The sequence below is a fragment of the Balaenoptera physalus genome, assembly GCF_965194825.1.
Source record: "Balaenoptera physalus genome assembly, chromosome: 1".
NCBI lineage: Eukaryota > Metazoa > Chordata > Mammalia > Artiodactyla > Balaenopteridae > Balaenoptera > Balaenoptera physalus.
The window spans coordinates 81,862,229-81,882,704 of NC_138882.1; the positions used below are offsets into that span (position 1 = coordinate 81,862,229).

The 20,476-nt window shown below is 44.0% G+C and overlaps 1 protein-coding gene and 1 long non-coding RNA gene across 3 annotated transcripts; one reads left to right on the forward strand and one right to left on the reverse strand.

Moving 5' to 3' along the window:
* Positions 1-3,159: 3,159 nt before the first annotated feature.
* On the reverse strand, positions 3,160-4,753 carry LOC309645449. The gene is made up of 2 exons (XR_014254897.1): positions 4,643-4,753; positions 3,160-3,370 (listed from the first exon to the last, which is right to left on the reverse strand). It is a non-coding gene; the product is annotated as an uncharacterized lncRNA (long non-coding RNA).
* Positions 4,754-4,866: 113 nt separating this feature from the next.
* ETV3 (ETS variant transcription factor 3) lies at positions 4,867-19,348 on the forward strand. Of its 2 annotated transcripts, none has more exons than XM_082423520.1 (5): positions 4,867-4,963; positions 6,921-6,979; positions 7,572-7,809; positions 9,052-9,167; positions 14,602-19,348. In XM_082423520.1, the coding sequence occupies exons 2-5, from the start codon at positions 6,934-6,936 to the stop codon at positions 15,735-15,737; spliced, it is 1,536 nt and encodes a 511-aa protein (XP_082279646.1). In that variant the 5' UTR covers positions 4,867-4,963; positions 6,921-6,933; the 3' UTR covers positions 15,738-19,348. The 2 variants fall into 2 exon arrangements, with proteins under 2 accessions (XP_082279646.1, XP_082279647.1); XM_082423521.1 differs by having other exon boundaries at positions 4,896-4,963; positions 6,924-6,979.
* Positions 19,349-20,476: the final 1,128 nt, after the last annotated feature.

Sequence of the window (20,476 nt, forward strand, 5' to 3'; positions counted from 1 at the left end):
TCTCCTGTTCTGTTCCTTCGTGATCTCTCACTACCCTCTCCACAGTGCTGATGTGAGATGAGGGAACCAAGACCTAAAAAAGGGAAATGAGAGAAAGGGGTATTTGTGGGCTGTGATGGACGTGGAATCGGGGAGAGTCCTTGAGTCCCTAAGTCACTGCTGAATAACAGTCAGGCTCTCTGCTCCTCCTGGCTAAGCTGTGACTTTGGGCAAAGTTACTTCTGCTTTGGACTCACTTAACCTTTAATCTGGGGATCCCCACTCATGTTACTGACATTAACTCCTCTGGCCTCACAACAACTTTGAGTTGATGGGAAAAATAAACCAAAACACAACATCTTATGAGCTACTTGAGTCCAATGTGGTAAATGCAAATAATATGTAGTCAAATTTTATTCTCTTATAATCATTTATCTTCACTTTACTGAAGGGGAAACTGAGTCACAAAGAGTGGAAATAAGTTGATTTCATATATATCCTTCAGTCTTTGACCTCATCGATGTAAATAGCCTTAATGTTACAGTATTTTTCTTTCTGGAAGTTCTTATCATGATAATTTTTATAAATGGGGAAACCAAGGCACAGAGTGATTGAAATGTATTGTCTCAGTGTAGCCTTCATAAAATAATGTCTAGATGAGAAACTCAAGAAGCCTAATTCTCAAGGCAAAATTCTTTTTCCATTAGATTCTTACCCAAGATTGAAACATTAAATCCACTTGAAGTTTGTGAAATTAGGTGATAAGTGAAGTTTGAGTTCTTGATACCAAGAACAGAGTAGGGTCTGGGGTGGTAGCAAGAGTAATCGGGATCCTTGACCTTTATAAAGGGTTTCATAGTGGACAAGCGCTCCACAGACGCTGTTACACTCTGTCCTCAGCAAGGACATCCTTACAGATGAGGAGGCCAAAACTCAGAGGCTAGTCAGAAAACAGTTTGTTAGCAAATGGCAGAACTGAGATGGAAACTCAATTCTTCTGAATCCAAGTTTAGTGAGGACACACTTTGGGGAAAAGAGGCTACCTGATTTTTACTGGGAGACTTGAGTATGAGGGAGGTGGGAAGAAGCCAGTCTCAGAAGCACATTCCCAGAAAAGGAAATAATCATCATTAGGCATTTCAAGTGATGACACAGAACTGCTCTGGGCACTGCAGCGACCTACTGACTGCAGCTCTAACCTCTGAGGGCCTGCAATCTAAGACAAACACACTAAGAAGAACAAATATGTACGTGACATACAGATGGTATCTATTACAGTAGATCTACCATAGTGATCTATGACAAGAATAGAGAGGAAAGCATTTATATCACATACATGACTAGCTAAGTTTGGGATGTGGAGAATGTAAGTGCATAAATGAAAATGAGAGCAATAAAGAAAAGCGAGCCAGGGAAGTAACACACACACACACACACACACACACACACACACACCAATTCAGAAAGGGTTTTTTGGAAGAACAAAATGTTTAAGAGTTCTTTTTTTTCTCTTTTTTAAGAAGCAGTGGATTAGCTGTGTTGTGGCAGGAGCAGAGCTGAGAGTGTGAGATTTAAAACAGAAATTTATCCTTAGGCATATGGAACAATTATAAAGATGGGTAGGAAGGGGGCAGAAGGACAAAGAGGGCTTTGAGCAAGTGGAAATTCAAGAGAGATTACCTGTCTTGACTCCCAGACTGTATCTAAGTGTTTCCACCCCTGTGCTTTCAGAAAGCTCATACTCTCTACATTTCAGGAACAAGAATTTCCAAGTTGTGAAGCCTGTCTGCAGCGGATGAAGAAGGCAGCAGTGCCATGGTGAAGGAGATAGGGACCTTGCAAACGCGAGGCAAGAAGTCCCTAGCCATCTCAGTCTCCCCAGATTCTAACACCACAGGAGAGGTTCCCGGGGCAAAACTCATTTATCCAGATCCACAAATTGTTAGAGAATTTCCAGTTTGCTTTAATAAACCCAAATTCACCTGTTGAGTTTTAGGCCAGTGATTAGATTCTTAATATAAAAACTCTGTTGAGCTCTGCTGGCAAATAAACATTTCTCTACATATCAAATCAGACTCCAGCCAGGTAGAGATACCTGTTTATCTCTGTTAATTTTGTTTACTCAAGTCATCCTTTGTGGCTCTAATTAGCAAGAGAAGCAGCAGCAGAGGACCACTAGGAGACTGGGCTGAATAAGAATAAGCAAAGAGTCCTACACTCTGGTTCTGGCTCTTTGTAGAACACAGGGTCTTTGGAGGTGAAGTGCTGGCTTTAACCATGACAATCTGAGACATGAGCCAACGGTTAGCAATTTCAGACTTTCAGAGGCAGCTTTCATTCCTGATCACCCTGGTTTCCGAGTCGACACAATTACTAAGATTTGTATGGGTGGTATGAGAACTCGAGGATTTTTATGATGGTTCTTATGATTATTTGTGCCAACATTTGTTCCTCTGCCATATTTATAATGGGCCATTCTGTTCTAACTACTCTACGTGTATTGACACATTTAATACAACCACTTGAGTAGACACTATAGGTATTATGTTCATACAGAGAGATTAAGTAAATTAACCAAGGTCACACAGCTAGTAAATGAAGGCACTAGGACCTGCATACAATTTACATCATTTAGCTAAATCCCAATTTTTTTTTTTTTTTTTTTTTTTTGGCTGCACTGCGCAGCTTGCAGGATCTCAGTTCCCTGAGCAGGGACTGAACCCAGGCCCTGGCAGTGAAAGCCTGGAATCCTAACCACTAGGCCACCAGGGAACGCCCCAAACTCCAACATTTTAAAAAGAATGTTTAACCAAGCACCTGACATTTACATATAAGGCATTGTTCTAGGTACTATGCAGAAGGTGCAAAGGAGGGCTTTGAGCAAGTGGAAATTCAAGAGAGATTACCTGTCTTGACTCCCAGACTGTATCTGAGCATTTCCACCCCTGTGCTTTCAGAAAGCTCATGCTCTCCACATTTCAGGAACAAGAATTTCCAAGTTGTGAGGCCTGTCTGCAGTGGATGAAGAAGGCAGCAGTGCCATGGTGAAGGAGAACTTTGCAGAAGTGCAAAGTTCCTGCACTCAAAGAGCTCATGGTATAGTTAAAAATATTGGTAGTGTTACCGAGTCCAAGTTCGTACTGCTCTCAGCACAACAGGGCAATAAATCGAGAGATGAGGTGTCGGGGCAAGGAAGAACAACTTTATTTGGAAAAGCAGCAGATGGAGAAGATGGTGGACTAGTGTCCCAAAGAACCATCTTCCCTGAGTTAGAATTCATGCTTCTTTTATACTAAAAGGGGAGGGGGTAAAGTCCTGGCTCCAGGATGTATTAATTTCTTCCTTCCTGCAGCCGTTTCCAGGTGGGCCTGTTCGGGAGGTTTCCTGTGAGCTAAAGAAAGGTATTTTAGCTTAACGCTCATTACATGGGAGGCAGAGTTCCCAGAGATGGTCAATTATGTATAATTTAAGGTTATAGGCAACATCCCTTTAGTGATTAACTTGTAGCAAACGCAATAGAATACAAAGGTTAAAGTAATTTATTCTTCCCTATTACAGTGGTCCTCTCTACGAGAGCGCTTAAATTTTGCTCATTTTATTCAGCTACATAGGATTTTCTCACTAGAAAAGACCTTGTATCACCAATGCTATTATCCTTTCTTTTTAAACAGAAAAGGCAACTTTAGGCCCAGAGGGGACCAACTTACTAGTTAATTTACAGTAACTGGAGAATGGCTAGTAGCAAACCCAAAATTGGAAGCCAACTTTTCTAACAACTAATGGTGATGTTTTATGTTCTTCCTGGCATTCAGGATATAAAGGTATTGTTACAACAGCGGTACAAAAAGAAGTTTACTCCTTTATCCCAAATTGTCCTTTAACTCCATTTCACTTCTGGCACACTCTTATTGTTCATTTTAATTTACTTCACCTTTACTGATCCCCACTCCTCCCTTTTTTCTCCTTTTGGAGTGAAACCAGGCCTGGACATCACTCAGACATATGGGGCTGGGGATGGAGATAAAGTAGATGTTTGAGATCCTTTACCATTAGTGAACCTTAAAGGAAGAACAAAAAATGCTTTGGATAAGATGCTTGTAACTGCTTGAGCAGAAACAAAAGACGGAAGACAAAGAGAGGAGAGATGTAGTTGAATGACTTAGGGAGAAAACCTGCAAGCTGCTTAGAAGTGGACAAATGAAGACTAAATGCAGGGGGTTGGGGGTCAGCGAGGAAACGTCACACTCCCCTAACGGGGCGGGGTGGAGGGTGTAATGCCTAAGCAAGGCGCTTCACAGAAAGCCTCGCGGATTCTTTTGTAAGTATCTGAAAAGACTCTTTTCTTAGATGGCAGCGAACGACCTCTGAGGTCTGCGGGAATCTCTTCCCATTGTGAAGGCGCTCCTCTCTGGGAGGTCGCAGGGCCCTTTTAAGGAGAAACAGGGGACCCCCTCTCAGCGGTCTGGGGGAAAGCTTTATGCCGGCGCCGGGCCCGTTCCCATGGGGTCTGCGAGGTCCCCTCCCGCGACAGGCGTGACCCCCGGGGCAGCGCCTGGCCCACACCAGCCCGGCGGGAAAGCCCCCGGCCGCTCCGCTGGCCTCTAAGGCCGCTTCCCCCTGCGAGTCCCGCCGAATCCCGTCCTGCCGCCCGCTGCGAGCGTGCCTAACGTGCCCCCGCAACGTGACGCACGCGCCGCGCCGGGGTGGCTGCGCGGGCAGCGCGGCGGGAGGAGCGCGCGCTGAGGGCTGGGTGCGGGCGGAAGTCGGCGTCTGCGGAAAGGAGAAAGGAAAGGGAGACGCGGCTGGGTGCGGCGCGGCGCGGCTGCGAGACCGGCAGGAGGGCGCCGCCTCCTCCCCCGCCCTCTCCGCTGAGGATGGAAGTGACGAAAGCAGCCGAGGAGGTCACTTCCTGCTGGGGTGGATGAGGAGGAGCCGGAGACGCCGCGGAGGAGACCGGACCGAAGACGGACCGTGCGGGGGAGAGGTGAGTCCCGGCCTCGCCGCCAGGTTCCTCAGGGCAGAACCCCCGGCTTCGGCGTGGACGGCGTCCCTGCGGTCGGGGCCGCCCGGCGAGCCACGTACCAACCCAGCCGGGCCTCCCCCAGTGCGGGGGGCGGGGGAGGGAGGGGGCCCCGCGGCTGAGGGGCGACGGGGATCCAGGCAGTGTTCGTGCAGTGGCTCCGCGGAGCTTCGAGGCCACGGGGTGAGGGAGGCCCGGCCGGGAGGCAGGTAGAAAGGAGGCTCCCGGGGCTGTGGAAGCCGGGACCGGGAGCTGCAGCGGGGGATCCGCGGCACCAGACTCTGCAAGCCTCACTCTCTGGGGAATGGTCGCGGTCCGAGGGAGGGCGAGGGCCCTGCCGGGCTTTGCAGAGTTGAGATGAGTGATCCTACTTGGACAGAGTGTCCTCGGAATGAATTTGCCTAAGGCATGGAGAGGCGCCTCCGGGCCCATGGGAGGGAGGCCTTTATGGGTGAAATTGAGGAGTTGGGATGTCAGGAGAGAGCTTCCTGGGCAAGTCATTGTTGCAGCGGGGTTTGGATCGCAGAGTCGTGGTGGCTGAAGGCATTCCGGTGGCGGAATAAAGACCCGGCGATCCGACAGAGCGGTCTAGTTGTTAGCGTCCGGGGCAGCTTCCTGGAGCCGTGGGGAAATTAGTGTTTTTCCTCTCTCATTGTCACGGAGATGGAAGCAGCCGGGAGAGGAAACTCCTGCCTCAGCTCTGGGGCCTTGTTATTGTGTATCTTGTGTGTGTAACTCTGTGTCTGTGTTTATGTTTGTTTTTTCCTTCCTTTGGGGTATGTATCTCATCCTCATTCCCTGGTAGTTTCATAGCCCGAAACTTGCCGGTCTTCTTAATGTGTATGGTGAGGAAAAAAATTCAAAGGATCTAGAGGAATCCTAGGCTAGATGAAATTTCAAGATTAGGAATTTGTACCCACCCCACCCTAGGGTCACTAAGGCACCTACATTCCCTCCAGACTCCTGCTAATGTTGGTACTGAGGGCCTGTCATTCACCCTGGGGAACTGCCTGGGTGAGGGTAGATCTGCCTTCTGCCCGCATATCCCTCTGGCAGTTTTAGCCTTCCCTCCTTTTTGTTAAAGGATTGACTGATACAGGCTGCTTGCTGCTAGGAACAGGAAATTTATTAAGGAACTGTAAATCTGGGTGGAATGAATTCAAATCACAGCCAGACTCCCTCCACTTGTTGAGCAGAAGCTTCTCAGAAATGCTTGCTTTTTTTTCCTTCCTGTTAAAGGAAGAAAATGTAAAATTTTTTCTCAAAGAAAAATTGGGGGAGTGTGTGTGTGTGTGTTTGTATAGAGTAAGTGTACATATGGTGTGTTTACTTAATGTATCCCAGGGTGCTGTTTCAAGGAGGAAGGGGCAGTTTCTGACTGGGAGAAGTTTTCCTTCTCCCATCTCACATAATTCAGGAAAGTAAATCAAAATCAGATGTTCATTCTTGAGTGGCAATCAGATGGCTTTGGATTTTTTTTTTTTTTAACTCTTCTTTAAACTGGTACATCTGGGTGAACTCAGGCTTGTGTATCTTGGCATCTGGGCCTGTCTAGTAATAGAAGACAAACTGTTTGACTTGTTTTGGCTGCTTTTTTGGACTCATTTCACCATACCCTTTCTTTTTTACATTTGAAAGACTGGTCAGGAGGAAGAAAGCAAATATTAAAAACAGTGTTTACAATTTGTGGCTTAAAGTCAGGTGAGAGATAATTATGGCCTTTGAAGCTGATGACTTGAGGACCATCATTTGATGACTTGGGGATTAGCAGTTTGGAGGTGACATGTTTGGAAGAAAGAGGGTTACATAAGGAGGGAAAGACAGGGAAAAAGAAGTCTGGGGAAAGGCTGTGCCAGAAAACATTGGGAGGATAATAAATAAATAGCACCTTAAAGTAATTGATGTGGCTTGTGTCTCTCAGCAGGAGGGTGAAAATGAAAGCAGGCTGTAGCATCGTGGAAAAGCCAGAAGGAGGTGGAGGTGAGCAGAAGTTAATCATCTTCTGACATACCTGGAATGTCCCTCAGTGGTTCCTTTTCTCTCCACTTGGGCTTGGTTCACAAATGCCAGACCATGGCTGACAGCCTCTTGACAGGGTAGATACTGCTAGGACAGTTGTAGGCTTGTTTCCTATGGATGAATGTTAACATGTCTGGTCACCACACCCTTATCCCAAGCTTTAGAGTCTCTTTCCTGTTAGAGACACATTTCCAACCTTGAGAGTAAGGTTGTATTTTCCTAAAACATTATCTTTCCTGTTCGTTCCTTTTGGAACTTTCATGTCCTCACAGAAAGTAGGCATGAGATTTAGTAAGATCGGAAAGGGTAAGAGATTAGACACCTGGGTGCTGCTGCCCAACTCTTACCAGATTTAATGATTGCCACAAGGAAAGGTAACTTCTCTCTGCTTTCCTCTCGGCTGTTGTGGTTAGCCCCAGCTGACCGAAAGGGTGTTTGTGGCATGTTTGCACAGCACTCTAGAGATTCTGAGCTTTGGAATGTGAGGTTGGGGAAACAGGTATGTATGTTCCTAGCTCCTGACTACCTTGATCTTGCCCTTTTCATATTAAAGGGTATCAGTTTCCTGATTGGGCCTATAAAACAGAGTCGTCCCCGGGTTCCCGGCAGATCCAGCTGTGGCACTTCATCCTGGAGCTGCTGCAGAAGGAGGAGTTCCGCCATGTCATCGCCTGGCAGCAGGGAGAGTACGGGGAGTTTGTCATCAAGGATCCAGACGAGGTGGCCCGCCTCTGGGGCCGCAGGAAGTGCAAACCACAGATGAATTATGACAAGCTGAGCCGGGCCCTGAGGTAAAGGAAAGGATTCCCAAATCCATTGTGTTAACAGATTGGAAGGAGACTTAAGTAGTTTGGTGAATGTTAGATAAAAAAGGTATCAGGTGATAAGAGACTACACGAGTGAATAAGGTGTAGCTTTAAAGTGGGAGTGGGAGCTGTTGAATCTGTGTAGCACAGGCACAGGAGGAGAAAAGGCATATCTTTGGTTATCTGTAGGAGGGAATTCCAACGTGGCTGGCACTGGATCCTGACAGCCAATTCTGCTCTGTAGTGGGCGAGAATGTGTGGTGAAACCTGGATTGGAGCTCATTTATAATCCAAAAGATTAGTTTACACTTCCCTGTTAGAATTCTCTTAGAAGCTCTCTTTTTTAGGCTCTCCTGGAAGAAACTAGAAAAAGAGTGAGGCAAGCACACAAGAGAGCACTCACTGCATGGTAGTGGCCTGGCTGTTCAGGAACCAGTCAGTGAGCTCAGCGAGCTGTCAGTTCATAGGTTGCTCCAGCACGTCTAAAGATTGGTCACTATAAGTTTTCGCAGGTTTTCTTTTCCCCTTGTCAGTCTTTACATTTCATAACCCTTTAGCCCTCCAGGGGCCAGTTTGTAACCTGTGCCACTGAATAGATTCAAGCCTCAGGGTTCTAGGTACATTGAAATCCCCTTGCCTTCCTTCACTGTTAGTGACCCTGAATGTAAAATCTGGGCAGCAGCGTCGCTGGAGCCTCTCACTTCCTTTTGAAAGTGAAGTAGGCCAAGCTGACGGCTGTTTTCCAGACCAGGGTGTACCATTGTTTGACCTGCCACCATAAAACAGTTCTACATTCCTTTGTCTATGCCTTGAGCTTAGGCCTCCAGACTAACCACATCAGGTCTCCCAAGAGATTTGTCTGCCCCCACCTGGGCAAGGCAGAAAGGAGAAACAAGGCAGTGACATACAGTGGGACAGGAAGGAAATGGACTAAAGAATTGAAACCATAGAGAGAGAGAGAGAAGAAAGGTGGTTGGGGCTAGGATAGGTGTTCAGGATCTCAAAGTGAGATTGTCTTTGTAAAGGACTAGAATTTAGTTGAAAATTGAATGGGAAAAGTACGCTCTTAGGTCTCCCAGCTCTAACCTAAGGGCAAGGCTGCAAAAGAATGATAGTGATGTTTGCAAGTAATACTCAGCAAGAATTGTTGATCTTAGTGGTTACCTAAGTATATCAAAAACTGTCAGTAGCTAGAAGATAAATTGACGTGCATTCCTGTTTTTACAGATACTATTACAACAAGAGGATCCTTCATAAAACAAAAGGGAAAAGGTTTACTTATAAATTTAACTTCAACAAGCTGGTGATGCCCAACTACCCATTCATCAACATACGGTCAAGTGGTAAGATGCAAACTCTCTTGGTGGGGAATAAATTTTGAGTTGAAAAAGAATTATAAAAACCCAGGTCTAATATGTGACCACATAAGTCCCAGTATATAATGCTATAATACCCTGCCTAGTTGGTTGCTTCTCTCAAAAGCTTTCTTCTGGACCCTCGGAAACCGAAATCTAGGACATAGGTACATCATGAAGGGAAAACACACCTGTGGTTTCTGTTATCTGCTCAGTGTGACTGGGAAAAAGAAAGGTGATCCCAGCAGGGGTGCAGGATTCCAGAAGGATATGTTGATTTAGGGAGTTGATGGGACTTTTAGAGACATGTGTTTATAGAGTCAAATATGAACGTAAATTTCTGGAGGAGGATTCAGTTTGAGACACACATGTTTGAGTTATCGTTGAATGGACAGTTGTAGAAATGATCAGAAATAGAGAGACCTTCAGTGTAAAAAAAAAAAAAAAAAACCCAGGTCTAGGATTTGTCATGTTTAAGGGGTATTTAGAAACACCAAAGTAATATGATCCCCTGGATTTCCTCTGCGTTCTTGCTCAAGTTTTCCCATTCATCTCACAGGAAGTGATAGACTCTGCAGCATCAAGATAGATTTGGTTTATTTGGTTCCTTTTTCTGCATATTATTTGTCATCTCCTAGATATTATCGCATTGTCTTCTTTAGGAATGGTGTTCCATAGGTTTGTGTTGATCTTTAAGTTCAGGACTCAGAGTTTTAACACCCTGCCCAGTGACTCTTTCATAGACAAGAACTAGTTTCTACAAACACTTCCGATTTTCTATGAAACAACCAAGCTCACCCTTATCAAGTGAATATCATCAAAACCACAGCATCCTTGATCACAGAAAGGAGGTTCATATGTTTGCAGTGAAAAGCAGTGTCTTTGATCTGCACCAACAGCGCCTCAGAGAACAGGACTCGGGGGTTACTTGACCTTCTCTCCTCTGAAGTGCTGCAAGGCTTCCCCTCTAGGCTCTCCACGGGACAGGTTTCCATGACAGCTTCTCACAGAGGTTTTGGGTCTGCCTCTCAGGGATGCAGAAGGCAGTCTCTGATAAGGATGTTTGTTTGTTTGTTTTAAGATGCAAATCAGACCCCTGCCTAAGAAAATAGATTGTATTTAACTAGTTTCTGAGCAGTCCATTAATGCTCTGTCTTTGTGGCATTGTACAAGGCAAAGAAATCTGATTGTGATTCTGTAGTATTACAACTTCTCAGAGAAACGTTGGAAGAAACCTGAAAAATTAGAGCAGGGGTGTGGCTGAGAGAATATAATGCTGAGATCCATGGCAGATATGTAATTACTACACACAACAAGTTAGGGCAGTTTTAGCTTGATGCTGCTATCATTACAGTTCCATCTCTCCTGTAACCACTCCCTTCTGTCCCTGGGGCATGCATTTTTAAAAAAAAGTGGTATTGGAATGCATCTCTCTAATTACAACCTGTTTTCTTTCCTTGTGCCTGAGGGAGAGGCGTTAGGAAATCAAACCTGTTCTAACCACTGGAATCTTGTTTCCTCTATTTTTCACCCTTACCCCCCTCCTGTGTACCTAGAGGAATTTTGACTCTAGCTGGGTATACTAGAGTGTGTGAGTCTTGTTCTTCTGTCTTTGACCCATTTTTTTTTTATTGAAAACCCACAAGTCCAGCCACTTGGACAACCTGGAATGGGGCATTCATCAGCCCTTGGGAGTAATATGCTTTTCCATGGAAAGGAAATCTGGACCCTCACTATATGAAGACTCTGGTCTGGAAACCTAACAGTAGTGGCCTAGCACCACCTATTGTGCCTGAAGGTGGTTGAACCAACATTGATCCTTAACTAAGCTCAAGATCCTAATCAAAAAGTCATGGGGAAAGCAAAACTTTTAGGGATACTACTTGGTTTTTACATCCTGGTTGCAGATAGCCCCAAAGAACTAGAGTCATTAGTTCATAGAGAACTTTTACCCAGATAGACCAGATGTTTCAGGTTAACTTTTATGATGACAAAGGAATGTAACATTTATTGAACATCTACTTAATGGAGGTACTTTTGCCTAGTGTTTTGTGAATTGACTCATGCAACTCTCCTAGCCAAATAAAGTATATGTCTCAGTACCCTCATTTTACAAATGATAAAATTAAGGATGACATCAAAGTCAAAGATTGATCAGAGTGCCTTGAATACAGTTATCTGGTGGACACTTTCTCAGGAAACAATTCTTGAGAGATTGAGTTATTGAAATAGATCATACATTCCTTCTCTGGATTGGGATTCATTCATTTGTTCAACAGATAATGTGTTAAGCCCTAAAGACAAAGAAAAAGATTATGGGGGAGTTCTTTCCCTCAAGGAACTTAAAATTTAGCAGGAGAGATAAGATACATGAGGTTTAATACAATTCGGAATACAATGTGGAGTGTGACAAATGCGCTAAGAAGCAGAGCTATGTGGATTTAGATCCTGGAGGCTAGAGAGATATTGTCTAGATGGTGGGTTGGTACAGTTGGGCTATTTTGAACTGTGTGTTTTTAAAAATAGAAGCAATACATTTAAATTTTAAAAATTTTTTTTTAATATTTAATGTTTAAATGCATTTTTAATATTTACATTAAAATGTATTTTTTTAATGTACATAAGAAACCTTGGACAGATACAGAAGATACTAGTAAAAATGCTACCTGTCAAAGTGTGGGGGGAGGGCAGACCAGTTCAAGGATGGACTTGAGACCTCACTTCACCCCACCCCAGTTTTTTTATCTTTATTTTAGAAAACTTTAAAGCTACAGAAAAATTGAGGAAAAAATTGAACATCGAACACCCATATATCCTCTGTCTAGATTCACTAATCAATAGATAAACATTTGCTTTATATTTCGATATACTTTTTAAATCTTCTGAGATTAAGTTGCAGATGTGACACTTCATCCCCGTGTACTTCAGTATGTATCTCCCAAGTACAAGGACATTCTCCTTCTACTCACAATAACATTACCATACCCAGGAAGTTTTAACATGCTCTAATACTATTATCTAATATATGGTCCATATTTAAATGATATATGCCTTTTAAAGTTTTGCTTTTTTAATCATGATTATTGTCTAATAAAAAATTATTTATTTTAACAAACACATGCAGTTTGCTATGCGCTGGTACCAGTGTAAGGACTTTACAAATATTAACTCTTGTAGTTTTCATAGCATGAGGATTAGTCCTGTTATTATCCATTTTACAGGTAATGAAACTGAGGCACGGAATAGTAAGTAAGTTACCTAGAGTAACACAGCTATTAAGTGGTAGGGCCGGGGTTTGAACTTAGACAAGGGCCTTATTATTCCCATTTTGCTAAAGGGGTTCAAAAACCAGTTGGTTACTTGTACCAGGCTACAAGGTAGAAGGTGCTGGAGCTAAGATTCAAACCCACGTTTTCCAGCCCTACTACTCCGATTTCATAGTGGCTCCACAAAGGTTGTCTTCTTCAAAGCAGTGTTTTCATACTTCTTTAAGCAGCAAACTTAGTTTTCAGACAAAATCTTAGATTTGTTATCTCAACATACTGATACAACATATAAAAATAGGGCTGCTGCAGTTAATCAGAGGTGAGGGATCCAGAATGCCACCTCCAAATTGCCTTCCTTCACTCCCTCTAAATGCATTTGGAAAATGCTATGTATTCTGTCTCCTTTTTGCAGATTTACAGTGTACCTTAGCCTGTGTAGGGACTGAGATATCCTCCAGTTTAGAAAAAACAAAGCGAATAACTAAATTGTTTAGGAGACAAGACCTTAGCCTGTGTAGGGACTGAGATATCCTCCAGTTTAGAAAAAACAAAGCGAATAACTAAATTGTTTAGGAGACAAGACCACCTCCCTTCCCCCACCCCGACCCACATTATACTTATTCAGTCCTTCAGAACACATAGAAGTGTTTTTTTGCTTTTGAATAGATGTGCTCTTAATACAAAATAAAGATCCAGGAGAATCAAAAAAAAATAGAATTTTAGCCATTGTAATAAGCTAGTAGAAGTGATACTTTGGAGACCCTCTTGACTCTACTCAAATTATATTCAAGGTCATCCATCTGTTTTTCCGAATTGTGCAATTAAATCAGTGGTTTCAGAAAAAAGACCTGCAGACCAGTTTTCTGTGGAACATCATTTTGAAATGCTGCCCTGGCACAGTGTTACTCAGGCACATGTGCCAAGAAAGCTACAGTCTTGCACATACCTACCGACTCCAGAGTCCTATCTGAGGATGACTCAGTTATAACAAGAATAGAAGACTGCAAGCAATTCCTACCCACATCGTATCTCGTGCACCTTTTTTGTTTCTTCTCCTGGATCACCACACTTTCACGTATTTGGGTTTTTCTTATTTTTTCTTCTCCTTTATCCTTCCCTCAGAGTAAAAATAGCCCTCCTGACATCATCAGTGATAGAAGCCACTGATGCCTCCCAGGCGCCCAAAGGGTCCCTGAGGCCTCATACCTCTCTTATGCTCTGATTGTCAGAAGGACCTTTTGGGGGAGTTGAGAACTTGTGAGGCTTTGAAGTTGACATGTGTAGCACAGTGTTGGTTTCTGCCTAGAGCTTCAGTTTTTAGTCTGTGAATTTGGGAGAAGTGGTAGGTACTCGACTTTCTCCCAGCGTCCTCAGTGCTTGAAAGCAGGATGGGAGTGGAGATCATTATACAGATTATGTATAATAGAAAATAGATTGGAGAGATTTAAACATTTTTGAATCTCTACAAAGTAGTGATTGTATATCAGAAATGATAAAAGGTACACCATGAGAACCTACCTTAACAAACATAGCCTCTTTTTGTGATCTGTTTTTGTTCTTAAAATGTGGTCTTGTTCGTGTTCATACATGTGAGGTGCAGGGTCTTCAGGCTTTTAATGCATTGTTTACATACATATCGTTCCCAGTTTTGTTCATTGGTTTTGGTTTGTTTCCTTACTTTATAGATATGGCCAAAATTATGAAAAGATGATTTGCAAAGCTGAGAGTTAAAGCAGGTGATATATATACAGTATTTAGAGTTGCAGAGGAGAAGGCTGTAATACCCATTCATTCATTCAACTGGTAGTTATTAAGCACCTACTAATTATTAAGCCCTGAACTGCTGGAAATCTACTTGCAAATGATAGGAAGTCCCTGCCTTCATGGGATTTATGTTTTAGAATACAGATAAACAAGTAAATGATATTTTAGATAGTAGTGAGTACCGTGAAGACAGTGAGTAAGACTCTAGAGAAAGGTGGCAACTAAATTGAGTATAGGAAGCTGAGGAGACAGGCAGCTGAGGGATTCAGTCCAGCTGGAATGTTTATTTTCTGTTGCTCTTCAACATCTTGTACTTGTTTAGCATAAGTAAAATTGCTGATAATGAATGACCAGAACTCCAAAGTGGCCTTTTGTCTTTTCCTCCCTCACAGGTGTGGTTCCCCAGAGTGCGCCACCAGTGCCAACAGCCTCTTCCCGCTTCCATTTCCCACCTCTGGACACCCATTCTCCAACTAGCGATGTGCAGCCAGGGCGGTTCTCTGCTAGCTCCCTAACTGCTTCTGGCCAGGAGTCAAGCACTGGCACTGATAGAAAGGTGGAGCTTTCAGAGCTGGAGGATGGCTCAGCCGCTGACTGGCGCCGGGGTGTGGATCTCATGTCCTCCCGGAATGCTGTCGGCGGAGGGATTGGCCATCAGAAGCGCAAGCCTGACATCATGCTTCCCCTGTTCTCCAGGCCAGGGATGTACCCTGACCCCCATAGTCCCTTCGCCATCTCTCCCATCCCCGGCCGTGGAGGCGTCCTGAATGTCCCCATTTCACCAGCCCTCTCCCTGACTCCCACCATCTTCTCCTATAGCCCGTCGCCAGGCCTGAGCCCCTTCACCAGCAGCAGTTGCTTCTCCTTCAACCCTGAGGAAATGAAACACTACCTTCATTCTCAAGCCTGTTCTGTGTTCAACTACCATCTGAGTCCGCGGACATTTCCTCGTTACCCGGGGCTCATGGTTCCACCGCTGCAGTGCCAGATGCATCCTGAGGAGTCAACCCAGTTTTCCATCAAGCTGCAGCCCCCACCTATTGGGCGGAAGAACCGGGAGAGGGTGGAGAGCAGCGAGGAGGCAGCGCCTGTCACTGTTCCCACGCTGGCTCCTGTTCCCCCGAGAATTAAGGTGGAACCAGCCTCTGAGAAGGATCCTGAGAGTCTCAGGCAGTCGGCACGAGAAAAGGAGGAGCGCTCTCAAGAAGAGGGCAGTGTGCCAAGCAGGACCACAGAAGAGGAAAAAGGCACCATCTTTGCCCGCCCGGCTGCACCGCCTGTCTGGCCCTCTGTACCCATTAGCACCCCAAGTGAAGAACCCCTAGAGGTGACTGAAGACGGTGAGGACAGGCCTGGCAAAGAGCCCGGTGCACCTGAGAAGAAAGAAGATGCCCTGATGCCCCCCAAGCTTCGGTTGAAGAGGCGCTGGAATGATGACCCTGAAGCCCGGGAGCTGAGTAAGAATGGCAAGTTCCTCTGGAATGGGTCAGGACCCCGGGGCTTGGCAACGGCTGCTGCTGACGCTTAGAACTGGAAGTTGATTGGGAGCTGTTTATACTATAATCAAACACATACATGTATTTATGTAGCAAGATTTCAGGGTGGGGGGCGGGGAGGGAATTAGGCTGGTTTGATCCTTCTAGGGGCATAGACTTGTATTTTTATGTTTGGGGGATAGGATGGGGTATCTTCTGTTGTAAATTAGATGGGATGTGAACACACTTTTTTTCCTGGTGAGTAGGACATGGGAAGGGTATTGAACTGAAAGAAGAAAGAGCCTCTGTTTCCTGTTGAGGCTTACACTTTCTGACAAACTCCCAGAGGGCCAAGATACTGTTTGGCCCCATGATAGTTCAGGTTCCAGACTTGTTTCTTTTCTATTGTATTTATATATGGAAAGCCATTAATGAATTTATTTTGCTCTGAGACATACACATAAAAGGGAAAGGGGTGTGGTTGGGAGGTTGAGCAGTGAGAGACCATTAATACTTAAGTATTTTGCCTGAAATGTTTCTTTATAATTATTTCAGGGGAGGAATAAGATAATCTCAGTCTTACGGGGGCAGGAGGATGTTCAGGTGTTGCTCTTTTTCTTTTTCCCTTTGTTGTTGTTGTTGTTTGGCTTCTTTTTTTTTTTTTTCCTTTTTATAAAATGTTTTCAGGAAACATGAAATGTACTGCCAGTTAGAGCGGGGCTGGCAAGGCACAGGCACTGAGCCTTCAGCTACGTTGTTGAGACAGGAGGCCCTGCTGTGAATTTCTTGGACATTTCACCTACTTCACCTATTAAGAAGCCATGAGGAGTTATAAACTCTTGTTCAGGGAAGAAAGAAGAGGGCAGGAGGAAGTAACCCAATGCCTTTAAAAACAAAAACACAAAAATGCTCTTTTTTTTTTTCTTCTATCGTGGGTTTGGGGAGCCAAACCAACGTGTGACTGAGCGAGTTGACTGAGAGACGTGACAGAGTTGAAGATGTCTTTCTGCGGTGTCTGGTTCTCTTATCGTTTTCTTAAGTCAAAGCCTTAACAATGAACATACTTCAACATGATACGGGTCTGTCAACGTAAACCTGTAAAAGGGCATAGACAACTTTTCAGATAATCCAGGAGTGTTGGAAGATGGTTAAATTTTAAGCTGGTATTTAATCATCCCCACTTGATGTATTGGGATAGGTAGCAAAAAGGCAGGATTGTGGGAGTTAAGGGCAGATGATACCTGGAAACACAGAAGGTAGCTGGGGGTACAAGTGGATGTTTAGGAAGCTGAAAGAAGCGGTAGACAGACACAGAAGGCAGACAGATGCCAAGAGGCCTGGTGTAAGTGAAACAGTGGGTGTCTGTCCTGTTGTGGTGTTGCCGTTCTTGCCATACCCATTCCCCTAGATTGTACTAATTCTCATGATCAATTGACTCTCCTACATGAGACCCCAGGAATTGTTTCTTCATGGGAAATTCCCTTCCAGCAACTTCAAAGGAATAGGAAAGTATTGATCTTACATGAAGCAAAAGGAGCCTGGATTAGGGGCAGAGAGAAGCCACAGCCAACTGTGTGTGTGTGTGTGTGTGTGTGTGTGTGCGCACATGTAAGTACATAGTAGTATACAGAAATACCTAACATGGCTCAGGTCCACGAGCAGCGGAAAGAAGAAATAACTGCATCTCTGATAGGGGCAAGGAGTGGGCACAGGGATGTTGTCTAGAAATTGGAGAGATTCCTGGCTCCATCTCAGCCTAGGTGAACTCAGTGTACTAAGAAGCACTTGAGGGTTGTCTTTTCATGGTGGGGGGGTGTCTATTTTAAACTGGAGTGCGTGCGTGAGAGAGGGGCCCAGGAGAGGTTCGAGCCGGTGAGTGAGTTGTTAGGTGGCTTAAGAGGACTTGAGTCCATCATGCTGTTTTTCGGCAATTGTCCTCCCCCTTGTTTGATTCAAATTCCGTGAGTGGCTTGTCTTTCCCTGGGAAAAGGATTAGGAGAATGGTCCCTCAGGCTTTGGTCAGGCTGCCTTTGGTTGGTTGTGTTTTTGTCGGTTTCTTTCTCTGTACCTCGACTTACCTCGAATCAGAAAGCAAGCCCAGGCAGGTGGAAGAGGCATCTCTGCTTGGCATTGCCCAATCTAACCAGGGAGGCTGGCTGCCCACCGTCTCTGTCCACTAGAGGGGAGGGCCGGCAGGTGTCAGTATGAACTCAGGAATAGAAACATGAAGCCTTTAAAATAAGAGGGAGAGAAATCCGTGATGCATACCTGTAACCCCCTAGAACCCAAGTGCCAGAATTAATTCCTAGATGCTGCTTCTGTTTGAATAAAAAGTCACAGCTTTTACACTTGAAAAAAACACACTCAAAAAATGTTCAACTCCATGAAAACTGTTTTTGGCTTTAAGAAATTGTTTGGTGTTTAACTGTTTCCTTTGATTGCCATTCCACCAGTAAATTGTTGGTTGATTTGCACTGCACACTGGGGTTGGGGGGAGGGTCCTACACAGAGCCAGACTTGGGCTTGCCCGGGAAGTGGACCAGGGGATGTGGAGGTCACTGATATTTCCTGGAGCAAAGGGGTGGGAGATAGTTTTTCTTCCCCGAGCCCACTCTGGGCAGCACCTGTCACCAGCCTGGCACAAAGCCAGGCCTTTCTCTTCCACGAGCATCTCATCACTGTCCAACAGCAGGTGGAAAGGGGGGGACAACACCAGACGTATTTTGCCTCCCCATTTTTTCCAACTTTTGCTGTGCCAAATGTTTTAACATTTTGCAAATACAGATCTTGAACACGTATTAAGAACCTGTTCATGCTAACTGTTTGCTTTTTTGACTCTAGAGAAGAAAATAGCAGAGATCTCTTCAGGGCATCCAGCCTTGCTGAGCTTTTTTTCTTTTTTTTTTTTAAGAACGGCTAGGAGTGAAATATAAACAATTCACTAAGTCCCTTCAACCCCCAGTTTTCAAGCTGCATTGCATTAAACCCAGCTCGCTAACTAACACAGGGAATTACTGCACCCTAGTCCTCAATGGGCCAAGAAACTTTCAGAAGCATTAAAAAAAAAAAAAAAAAAAATAGTTGAAGTATACCACTTCTCACCAAGCAGGTAGAGTCAGTTGGCTGTTTGTCCCTTGTTTTTTATTTATTCCATAATTATGTTTGTGTTTTTTGTTTTGTAAACAGTAATGGAACATACTTTTAAATTTTGTTTAAAAGAAAAAGAACTTTGATCCAGTCTTTCAAGAACTGTTCCATTTTTTGTTTCTTCTTGGGGGAAAAAAAGTTACCAGTTAATTTGTTTTGAAATATTTAGGCATTCTTTGAGTTATAAAATTGTGATGCAGGGATTTTTGGGAATTCACATGTGAAAGATGACTTCACTAGTTATCCGCTTAAGCAGAATAAAGTGTGTATATGTACATAAAATGTAAGTAATCTTAACTCCATTGTGCAGTGCCTTTTAGATGTTCCGCTTTCTATAAAGTCTTCAAATTTTTGCATATATATATTATATATATATGATGTAATGTTATAGAAATATATGTATAATATACATATTTTTTCCAGGGGTATCTGATAGCTCTGTATTTTGTTATGGAAGTTGAAAGAAAAAAAAGTATTTTACCTCAGAAATTAAAGTTAAATAAAATTTAAAAAAAAATACTTTTAAGTAATGTTTGCGGAACGTTGGTTTTGTTGTTGATACACTAAGCCAGGGTGGTCATGCCAGAGAATGTGCCGCGTGCATGCTAGCTCACCCACCTCCACGCTTTTTATTCCTGTTGTGCAGGGGCCAACACGGTGAGGGTAGGTCCCTTAAGAGCTTTGGAGATTGTCAATTTCCTTGAGTCAATAGATGCTGCTAGATAAAGGACAACTGAAGCCAGGGACATGAGTTAGTGGGGAAATTTCTACCTCACGATTGACTTGAGGATTCATTAAGAGTACATGGCAAAGCCCAACACAGTAGGCCACGCTTTGTATGAATCTGTATGAAATGTTCAGAATAGGCAAATCCACAGACACAACATAGATTAGTGGGCGCTGTGGAGAGTGACTGCTAATGGGTCACATCTTCTTTTTGGGGTGATGAAAATGTTCTGGAGTTAGTGGTGATAGTTGTACAACAAGTTGAATAGAAAGGCCACTGAATTACAGTCACTCTAAAAGGGTGACTTTTCAGCTATGTGAGTAATAATCCCAATAAAGGTGATTTTGGGATTATTGATTTTGTTTTGTTTTTTTAGTACATGACAAGCCAGTGCTAGGGAAACCTAGTATTTCCCAGTAGAGGACAAGAATCCAGAGGAGTAGGAGGAGATCTTACTGGGATATTGAGTATCATATAACACACCCTAAGAAAAATGGTGCCAGACTAAGTATTCTCATTTTACTCGTGAGATAGGCAAAGTGATCTTCTAAAGATCCCAACATTGGTAGAATCACAGACAGGTGTAAAATTTGACTTCTATGGAAGGGTCCTGCGAGTTCAGAAAGGCTGAAATTGATGAGGGGTGAGGCTAAAGAGGCAAACTAGGATGGATTATGAAGGGTATTAGGAGACACCTAGAGTTTACATTTTACTCTGCTAGCAATGGCCATTCCCAATATTACGCAAAAGAGTTTGGGCTAGACCAAAGAGGAGCATGAAGGCCAGCTTGTCAAATTAACATTTCTGCTTAAGAAGACTATTAACTCATGTTGGCAGGAAAAGGCGAAATGGCAGAGGCTAACTGGTTGACTCCCTGAAGCAACCCAAATCAAGCTGGGAATGAATGGGCTTGGATGC

What these genes read in the sequence shown, in the direction of transcription:
- ETV3 (XM_082423520.1), top strand. Translation starts at nt 6,934, where the DNA reads ATGAAAGCAGGCTGTAGCATCGTGGAAAAGCCAGAAGGAGGTGGAG. An exon ending in AAAGCCAGAAGGAGGTGGAG is followed by an intron (nt 6,980 to 7,571) that starts GTGAGCAGAAGT and finishes TTCATATTAAAG; the next exon opens with GGTATCAGTTTCCTGATTGG. An exon ending in AAGCTGAGCCGGGCCCTGAG is followed by an intron (nt 7,810 to 9,051) that starts GTAAAGGAAAGG and finishes CTGTTTTTACAG; the next exon opens with ATACTATTACAACAAGAGGA.